Below are 10364 nucleotides of genomic sequence, written 5' to 3' on the forward strand. Positions count from 1 at the left end.
CTGTACATACCATTGTTATTAAAAAAAAAGAACAGAGCTTTGTATATTTGAAATGTTATAACGCAATTGCACTCAGCGTGGTATGGTAAAAGTTTGTCCTCTTGTAGATTCTTACTGTGTTGTAGATACGGTAGGGTTCCTAGACAAATATTTATGTACTCAAGCCCTTTATTTAACTTATTAACTGTAGAGGCTTCCGAAACCTTCAAGGTAAAGGCAATCGTACAGTACTTTTGTGTAATGTGTAACTGTTATCACTTTTCCTTGCTATCTAGTGGAGAAGTGTCACGCTCAAAATAATAAAAAATATATATATATGTTTAACAAAAGGAAGTGTGAATACTCTCTACAGGCTCTGAGGGGACAGTAGTAGGGAGCCCCCCAGAGGCCGGGCGTGGGCTCCTGCGCCCCGGCACCTCCAGGGTTTATCTGAACTCGCGTTTTCCTGGCAGAGGCCCCTGGTTTGAATCTGATCCTGAAAGGATCCGTAGGGTTTCCTACGAAGGTTAAGATCGCTGCCGCCGCGGCGCTTTCCACGAGCATCTCGGCTTTCCCGGCTCGTGTAGCAGCGGGAGCTGCGGGGCCCGGGGCCCAGAGGTGGGGTGGGCTTGAGGGAGGGAGGGTGTACCGTAGGCATTGTTGACGGTGAAGACAGAAATTTGAAGCGAGCGGGAGTCTTGGCTCGGAAAACGAAGGAAACTGCTTGTGGAAAGTGCCACGTACAAGGAAGTGCGCAGTCCGAGATGACAGGTAATGGCGAGAGCGAGGAGCCCAGGCGCTGGCTTCCGAGGGGGCGGGCTCCACGGTACACGCGCGGGTAGCAGGGTGTGTGTGTGTGTGTGTGTGTGTGTGGAGAGAGACAGAGAGAGAGAGAGAGAGGGAGAGAGAGAGAGAGAGGGGGGGGAGGGAGGGAGGGAGGGAGGGAGAGGGAGAGAACGCAGGAACAGTGATGGAAAGGCAGCGAGGGGTATCCAAGTGGCAGATCTTAACTCGACAAATGTCATTACATCACTTATCCAGGCATTGGGAAATGTATATACTTAAAAAAAAATCTAAACAACTCAGGTTTCGCGAGGAGACCCAAACAGATTTGCAGTCTGCACCCTCCTGGGCGCACCCCTCGCCGGCGACGACGGTACCTTCTCCCTCCCCCGGGCCCTGCCTGCGCCCCGCCGGGTGACCGCTCGGTGTAAGCCCGCCCGCGGGGGCCGGGTCTCGCCAACGCTCCCAGGGTGATGGGAAAGGGAAGAGAAGCTTAATTAGTTTCAATTTGCAGTAATTAGCGCGCTGGACCTTTGGGGAGAGGGGCAGGCGTGGGGGGGTGGTGCGGTATGCTGCGGCATGACGAGCGCGGCTCTCGGAGCCGGTGCCGCCGCCCCGCCAGGCCGCGGGACAGTCGATCGCGGCGGGGGTCGCGGGCGTGTCTCCGGGCCGGACCCGCCGGGCTCCGCGCGCGCTCCCCGGCCGCGCCCCAGAGAAGGGGGGGCGGGTCCTCTCGCGGCCCAGGGCGCAGGCGTGCGCGGCCGAGGGGCAGGTGCGGGGGCGGGCAGAGGTCAGCGGTGACTCGGGGGTGGGCGACGCGCTCTGCAGCTGCCGCGCTCCGGCTCGGGCGTCCTCGGTTCACCCGCCGGGCCGGAAAGCCGCAGCTCCCCGTCCCCCGGACACCTTGGGGAGCATGCTCGCGGGGTTCAGGGTTGAGGGGGCTCCCCGGACCTTGGCCGTCGACCTTGGCGGTGAGCCACCCAGCCCCGGCCCTGGGCTTGCGAGGGCGGCGCTCGCAAGCGGGGCCCCGGCCCGGGGCACCGGGAGTAGGCGCCAACTACCTCCGCTCAGCCCTTCCGCCGCACGCTCCTTTCTCGGGGTTTGCAGGCCCGGCGGGAACTTTCTAGGACATCCCCCGAGGTCTGAGTGTCTCAAGCCTTCAGACTCCACAGGGTCTCCTGGGGTGAAGGCCGCTTTCCTGGGGTGGGCAGGGCTACTCGGGAGTTTTGGGTGGGTGGGGGGGACGGGGAAGTGCAGGAGGGGCGTGAGGGAAAGGGCTTTTTTTTTTTTTTTTTGGTGATCACTATCAATTTTCCGTCGATTTGGGCTTTTTGTTTAGGTAGCGGATTTTTTTCCCCCCTCCAGGCTGCCAGTTGGATGGTATACGAGAAACAGTACCATTCTTCCTGTTAATGAAGTCTTTTTTAAGTCATTTTTTCTCATTTGACCCTTCCATGGAGCAGAAGCAAATTGCGTGAAATTACCTCCAAGGATTACATTTATTACTGGCCAATGAGAACCCCTTGCCTTGTTTTACAAACTCTTAATCCTATGTCATTCTGATGCCGCAAACAAGCCCGGTCCTGGGCCTCCTATTCTTTCAACTTTCCCCAGCTGGAGGGACCTCATTCTGCACTTAATATTCCCCATAAATATCACACGCTAAAGACCCCCTGACTTCCAGCAAGTCCACATTAAACATGTGACATGTCACGCATGACAAACTCTGAGTATCTTTTCAAAGCAGCATTAGAAGCAAAGAAACCAATTTTCTTCTCCTTCCAAACCTCCCCAAGTGCTGAATGATGGGGATTGGAAAGAGCCACTGGAGCGTACTTAGGGGGATTTTATGAGATTTTCCAGAATGATTTAATCTTATTGTGAGCATTATTAATGAATGGCAACCCAATTTGGCCCCAATATCTGGGAACGCGGTCACAATGCTGGGAGCGGCTGACCCCCCCCCCAACCCTAAGCAAACCTCTTCCACCCTAGAGGAGGCCGTGCAGAGCCCAGGGGGGTCCGGGAGAGCCCCTGTGATGGGGGTACTGCTGTTCCCTATCACACCCAGGCCGAAATGCCCCACCACCCGCCTTCCCAGGGCCACCCCTACAGCATTTTGGGTGAGGGGTGAGGGAGCCCGGTCTGGCCTCTGTGGGAAGGATGAGGGGAAAGGCTAAGTTAATTTGCTACATTTTCAGACAGGCTAGCCAGATCCGGAAGGAGCCCCAAAAGGCAAGGCAAGAAGGGAGCAGTTGGCAAAGTATTTTCAGAAGATGCCCCTAAGTGTTCTTCCATCACCAGCTACCCATGGGCTGGACTGTGGACAGTTAGGGAGGACAGCTTAGGTTTGTGTGAGAAAGACAGAAAGTGGATGAATTAAGGAGAGTGACCGCCAAAAGGAAGGTTTTGGGACTTGAAACTCAGTCTTCAGCTAAAGTCACCACTATTGGTCCCGGCCAGTTTCCCACTTTTTTTTTCTCCTACTACCCCCGCCCCCCATTGGGGCAAACACTTATTATTATTGGTTTTGATCTGTAATGCCAAGAGACAGGGCACTTGTACTTCTCTTTTTCATATCATCTTGAGTGCAAAGATCTTACTAGAATGGAAAAGGGGCTGATGTTAGAGGAAAGGAAATTATATGTAAGTTACTTCAACTTGCTTTTAGAGGAAAAAAATGTGTACGTGAGCATGCACGTATGTGTATACACAGAAGTGTGTCTGAATGAAGGGAGTCTTAAATGGGCCCTAAAATGGTATTTTGGAACACCGAGTTCCACGGAGCAATTGCTTATGTATTTAAGTGACAGTGGCAGCCTGGCTGGGGGGCGGGGAGAAGAAAAGCTGTCACCTGACCGGGGCGGGGGGGGGGGGAGGGGGGAGTAGTATTTTTCAAAGGAAAAAGTTGTGTTGTCCCTAGACGTGATTAACAGTCCAGTTTGAAGTATACATTTTTTCCTTTAAAGAAAAGGGAGTGATTACCAGTTGTACATTAAGAAATGTCATTCAGTAATTTTTATTCATTCTCTGGAAATCTTCGTAAAAGTCTGAATCATACTTCTACAAGCAGCAATTTTGTTAATCCAGGGGGTTATTACTCTGGGCCCTTATTAGGTTCTACACCACTGCCAAGCAATCCTATAACCCTCTCAAAAGAAGTTTACCTCCCTGTTATAAAACCAGTAGTGGTATTTATACTGTGCAATAATTAGTGTATTACTTGAATCCACTAACACGTTCATTTTATCTCTGCACAAAACCTCTAGTCTGCTTATAGAAAGCTTGTGCCTCCTTTGGTGCTGGTAAAGTGGTGAAAGAGTGTATTGAAGGCTGGCTGCACTTTCTCCTTTTGCCTCGCCTTAATTCCCATCTCTTTTTGCTCTCATCCAATTAGCACAGTGTATTAAGCGGTTTATCATCTCATAGTCAGCTATTGAGAGAAACAAGGCGAGCACTTTGCAATAGAACCTGCGCTCCTTTGACACCCTCAGGTACTTACATATTCCACTGTGCTATGAATAATAGAGGAAGAATGGAGCGCTAATTCCCTCATCAAAGAATGCCTTGTCTGCTGCTTTGCTCAACAACACCATTCTGATCAAAAGAAAAGCAATAAAGCTTAGCATAACAAAACGAAACCTACTTATTAGCTTAGTGGTTAAATTAATGCAGAGCCGCTGCTATTCAAAACCAAGGTTTGAAAACAGCCTCCAACAACCTGATAATGCTGCCTTCGGGATGAAGGAATTTTAATCTGAAATTTGAGGCTGGCTCAGATGAGTTAATCTATTAAACTGCTATAAGGAAGCTCCACAGCAAACCGTTCAATTAAGAAATATTTAGGTGAGCAGTGAGAGAGAGAGAGAAGGAGAAAGGAAAGGCGAGGCGGGTTAAACTTTGGGATGAGAGATGGGGGAACTGAATTGAGGGTCTGGGGTTTAGTGTGTTTTTCACAAAACCCTGACACAAGATAGGGAAATCTGCTTTTGGAGTTTCTTTATCTTTGCATTACTTGCCAAACATTTAAATGCTATGTTCGAAAAGGCGTGTTGAGGTGTGTCTGTATGTGTGTTGTTGGTAAGAGGAGGTATGGGCTGGAGAAGGGAGTGGCTGTGAGGGGCACCGAATTCATCCCCTTTCACCAGCCTGTCCCAAACTCCAGTCTGTCAACTTTGATTAGCCCCACGTCTTGGGCAACAGTCTCGAGACGAACCCCGTCTGTTTCCTAGACAAATTAAAACCTTAACCGAGCAAGCTCTTGGACGATTTTCAACTTCTGGCCTCCCCTGTTCCCCTTTACATGAAGGAGAGTTGAGAGCACGTTGTGACCCTTGCTAGATAGATGTGCTCCCTGTTGTAGGCAGACCCTAAATTCAACAGGAAACATGCCCCTTTCAGATGGGTTCCTTTAGGGCACTAAAGGAAATTTAGTGCCCTAAACTTAGCCTAGAGTAATTTAGTCTGGCCCACAGCATTTAGAATTTTATTTTTAAAAATCAGTCGCCAAGGTTTAGAAATCAAGACACTTCGTGGCATATCTGGATTCCTGGCTTCGCTTGAAAACCAGATCGTATGGCCACCCTGGGCTCTGTCCCTCCCAGAATTGCTGAGTAGCTGCTGCCCCCTTTGGACGGGACATGGCCACTTGGGTTTACCAGGCCCTGCCACTCTCTAGTGTGAACCCAGCCTGTTTCACTTTTATCACCTGAGCTTAACACTCATGCCAGGAAGCCTGTGGAGACATATGGGGAGGCTCCCCCTTGACAAAGAAGTGGGCAGCATCTCTGTACCCATGCGCTGACAACCGACGCAAATCAGGGAGTAGAAACCTTTCTCAGGGAAAAGTGACCATGCCAGGTTCCAATCTTCCCACAGAGAGATCCACTGGAATTCACAGAGTTGCAGTTTCAACTTTCTATAAAATCCTGGAATCCTCAGATGCCTCCCGGAATCCTTAGGTGCCTCTCAGAAAAGCCTCTTAACTAACCTGGAGTTACTGATCTGAATTAAAAAACATCAACCACTGTGTTAACTCTTTTCGGGAACTGTACTAAGAAATGTCTGACTTTCTATGGACTTTCTACAGAAATGGTTGCTGCCCTCACCGTGATTACAATCTAGATGCAGGGACAAGAAGCAGACCAGTGAGAACCTGTTTCTGTCTCCTGGAGTTTCTTCTTTTTTTTTTAGTGATTTGTTTTTTTTGTTTTTGTTTTTGCGGTACGCGGGCCTCTCACTGTTGTGGCCTCTCCCGTTGCGGAGTACAGGCTCCGCGGCATGTGGAATCTTCCCGGACCGGGGCACGAACCCGTGTCCCCTGCATCGGCAGGCGGACTCTCAACCACTGCGCCACCAGGGAAGCCCTCCTGGAGTTTCTTGATGAGCAAGTTGAAGATAACCCTCTATTTGTATTTACCATAATCACCCCAGGTCCCAGAAATCAAGGAAAACGCGCCTTCTCTTCGGAAAGCAAAGTGGGAGTGTGGGCTCAGGAAGCATACATTAGAGAACCGTCTCTATAACCCTCTACGGTAACAGCAAGGAAAAACCACCTAATCCTTAGCTTCCCAGAGCAGCCTGGGTGCTGCAACTTCTGATAGGTTGCAGAGCCTGAGGTGCCAAGGCATTAATTAATTAACCGACACGGCCATTAACCCAGTGTTTCTACTTAGAACCTGAGTATAGGAGACAGAGGAGAAATGAGGAGAGGGTGAGGGAAAGAAAAGAGAAGGCAAAGCAAGATACAGGGCAGCGTCACCTCCACTGCTTAACAAGTAAGCCTTTACTAGGGTCCAAGCCGGGTGACCTTTCTCCCAGGAGCCATCAGCCTTGCTTTCCAAAAGGAGACAGCACTGGGCTCTTGGCTTAGCTCTCTTTGGCTGTCCAAGTCAGCAAAGCACATGAGAAGCCATACTTCATCTCTTAAAGGACACAAAGTGCATGGAAATGCCACTCAGAACACTGGAACATACATCACACCGAGGATCTCTGAGTGGAGACCTGAGCGGGCTGAGGTTTGGGAATGGGATGGTCTCCCGTCATCCCTTACTCCTGGCTGCCCTCTCCAGTCCAGTCTTTGCACCTGATAAGGAGTCACTGCAACTGATTTCCCTTTAGAAAGCTTTATTCTGAAGTGAAAGAAAAAGCACAGCATATGTTTCTTTTATGAAAATCCATAGGTAGATATTTTTTAAGAATATAGCATAGTTGTACAAGGGGAAATATGTTTTGTTAGTATAATCTTACCAAGAACGTAAGAAAGGAAAGACTGATACGTTGAAATACGTTTGGCTTCTGGCAAAAAGGCACCGTTCTGAAGAAATGAGAAAAATAGCGCCAGGGCCGATTAACCATCTCTCCCCCCAGTTTCTCTGAATATAACACAATGATCCTCACCCCAACCTATACACGTTTTTAATGAAATGCTATAGGATATGAAATTATTTAACATGTGCTTTCCTTTTGTATAAACCTTTACCTAGATTTTCTACTTGAGGAAATAAAAGAGGAAGGTGAGTGTGAAACGGCTGCCCCGTGTGCATGTACGCGTGCATGTTGGGCTTTGGAGAAATTCAATACACAAGTAAGCTCTGTTTAATCTATTTAGTCAGTGCAAGGCTTCTAAATCTCCCCCCTCGGCGACCTATATGATAGAAAGACTGAAAAGGATAGCCACTCCTGGAGCCAGCAGCCCGGGAAGCACTTGGGTTCAGACTGGATTTAACTGGCCCGTGAAAAGGCAAAGTGTCAGCCCTCCGACCAAGCTCCACGAACCCCCCTCTTTCTGGGGGCGCCTCTGCTGAAGGTCCTGGGGCAAAGCTTGGGGCGACTTGCATCCCAGCCACTCTCAATTTCTCTTCCCTCACCGACCCCTCCCCTAGAAATCCAGTCCCCAATGCGAATGTGAAGCAGCCATCTCCAGGTGGTGTTTCAACAGCACGAGGTATGCTGTCAGAGGAAGGCGGTTTTGCTGTTCTCTGGTGCTTGGTAGATTAAATTTTTTTGCAGTTCCTTCCCCCTTAATAATCCCCCTCCCAAGCAACATCCACACAAACATGATATGTAGTCCCAAAGGAAAAGCGATGCAGGAGAAGCAGCCAGGGCCATGGTGCAGGTGCCGAGGATGCGGGTCTTCCTTCCACCGCCCCCGAGCGTCCACTTCCGGGAACCCCTCAGGACCGCACAGCACAATCGGCAAAGAGTTTGCTGAGATTCACTTCGGAGTAGCCACTTTGGGACAAGAACTGCTCTGCTGTGTTCTTGAGTTTTCTATAGTCCTGAAGAACTTTGGGAGTAAAAAACTGCTTCTTCAACTTATCTAAAAAGAAATAAAAGTAAAAGGATTACAAGTCTCAGAGGCAGCTTCGTTTAAAGAGCATTCAGTATTGCTCAAGTACCAGAAGCAGGGGCTGTGCATTCTGTTCTCACCTCCAGGTCAGATGTCCTCACGGTCCTGTGGCTGGTCTACCCCTGGGGCCAGTCCCATGCCGGGGGGGTGGGGTGGGGAAAGGACCCCAAGATTCCTCTGTAGAAGCCTTTCTTCTTTCCCCCTGCCCGCCACTTCTCAGTACCTAGCTGACTCAGCGCACCGGGGACAGAGCCACCCTCGACTGACGACTGACGGGAACTGCAGGTGCACGGCCGTGTGCGGCAAGCAAGGTGAACTCCACTCCCAGACACCGGATTCGCGGCACTGTCAAGCACATGCACACAACTGCATGCAAAGTTCGGATGTGGCAGGAACTAGTTTGTCTCAAAAGGCAGGCAGAGCCTCCCAACTCAAACTCCCCAGATCAGCTGGGCCTAGTTAGTTTCTTCTAGTCCCTTCCATCTGCGTCCCTCTGCTACACAAAATCTCCTCTGCTCAGAGGCGAGGGGTGGGCTGTCTGGAGAGTACCTGCCCATTGGCAAGATTGCTTTTTTCTTCTTTGTCCACACTGTGTGCCCGTGAACTTGAGGGGTGCAGCCGTCCTTCCTCTGCTCCTTCCACCCCATTCATCCCTGGCCTTAGAGAAGGGTACTCTCAGCCGGAGAGAGAGGGTCCTTCCTTTCCCTCCCCAGGGTGTGAGACCTCTACATTTGGTTATTTGGAAGGAGCACTGGGCAGAGATACCCAGGTCTGGCCTTTTGGGGACGGGGGTGAGCCCTGGGGTTGCCAACCCTGCCCAGAATGGTTAAGATGATACAGCTTTTGTTCAAAGCTGCTCAGGAACCCTGTGAGGTGTTTGGAGAGGCCCTTCTAAAAAGAATGCCCCATCTGATGGCTGAGGAAACTGGGCGGTTAAGTCACTTGCCCCAGGGCACATAGCTGGAGATCTAGGATGCAGAAACAGCAAACCCAGGTAGCCAAAACCCTGAGCCCACGCTCGGCAAGGTTCACTGTGCCCCGTGCCCCTCACTGTCCCTGCACCCCGTGTCACTGCTCCCAGATAGAGACGGGCAGGCCCCCAGATGCTGGCCTGGGCCAAGGAGGCTGGGGGGAGCGAGGCTGTCCGGCGCCCCGGGATAGGAAAGCATCGGGAAGGAAACGCATATCAGTCACCAAAAGAAAAAACCCCACGGAAACAACAGAGCAACAGAGAAGTCTACAAAGCACCTGGAAAATGAAAACTTGGTCTCCAGGTTTTTGTTCCTTAGCTACACATTCGTGTTTGTTCTCCACAACCTTTTCTAAATTACATCAATTGCCTTTCAAAAAACAACAACAAAAAGTTTTGTAGAGAGGATTTAAATGCCCAAAGGGGGTGGAAAGAGGCGAGAAGAGAGAGGGGGGGGTGCATCGTTAAGCAAGGAGAGAGACACTTTGAGTTCTAATTATCGGGAGTCTGGGAATACACAACAATGGCCCGAGCAGTGGCTGGGAATACACAACAATGGCCCGAGCAGTGGCGGCCCGAGGCCAGCGCCCCATGCATGTGAATGACACAAATGCATGTGTGACGGGGAGAGACATTTACAGAGCTGTGGTGAGACGGCGCAGGGGAGGAAGAGAGAGGGCACAGCTCCTGATGTGTTTACCTCCTCTGCTGATGGGATATTGACTTTTCCCACCAGGTTGGTTAGAAAGGGGACTATTTACGCTGCTACACAGCGGAGTTAGAATGACAACCAGCGTCACTTGGTGCTCTTCTTCGTGAAAGACAACTGTGACCGCCAGCATATCCCATAGCCGGTCAATACAGCCCAGGCACCATTCCACGCCGGTTAGAGATGCAGGAAAAAGCTCCTACTTGCTTCCCCAATGAGAATTGACTCAATAATGTTTGGAAGGTCTTCTAGGAAACAGAACTGCACGAGCTGTCACAGGCCACATCGAGGGTGGGAGCTGAGGTGGGGAAAGGGCTCACCCCTTCTTCGTGGTTTTTCTCTCCCTGCTCTGGGCACCTGGGCCACCCACGTTAGGCTTCTGTCACTCTGTTTCCCTTAATGCTACACCCACCCGCCACTTTAGAACTCAAGGGAAAATCCCAGGGTTAAATGGTGGAAACCAGTTAATGTAGCCGGTAGAACCTGATTCCTTCACCCTGTTCCAGTTTTGGGAGTCCAGGGAAGAGGCCATCTCACGAGCACCTGACCCGAAGCAACAACTGTTAAAAGAT

At 50.6% G+C, this 10364-nt stretch overlaps 1 protein-coding gene across 4 annotated transcripts in view; it reads right to left on the reverse strand.

The window, feature by feature from the left end:
* Positions 1–3293: 3293 nt before the first annotated feature.
* The window catches only part of POLA1 (DNA polymerase alpha 1, catalytic subunit), a 308813-nt gene continuing 301742 nt past the window's right edge, over positions 3294–10364 (reverse strand). For 2 of the 4 annotated variants that reach the window (XM_089904662.1, XM_089904660.1), the window contains one exon: positions 3294–8083. In XM_089904662.1, the coding sequence (XP_089760788.1) occupies positions 7938–8083 (146 nt within the window). In that variant the 3' untranslated portion in view covers positions 3294–7937. Of the gene's footprint in view, positions 8084–8161 lie in introns of those variants that run through there. The other 2 variants (XM_022560503.3, XM_089904661.1) reach the window with 2 other exon arrangements.

Source organism: Delphinapterus leucas, chromosome X (genome assembly GCF_059928025.1).
Source record: "Delphinapterus leucas isolate spDelLeu-1000000601 "Yukka" chromosome X, BTC_Dleu_Yukka2, whole genome shotgun sequence".
NCBI classification, from domain to species: Eukaryota; Metazoa; Chordata; class Mammalia; order Artiodactyla; family Monodontidae; genus Delphinapterus; species Delphinapterus leucas.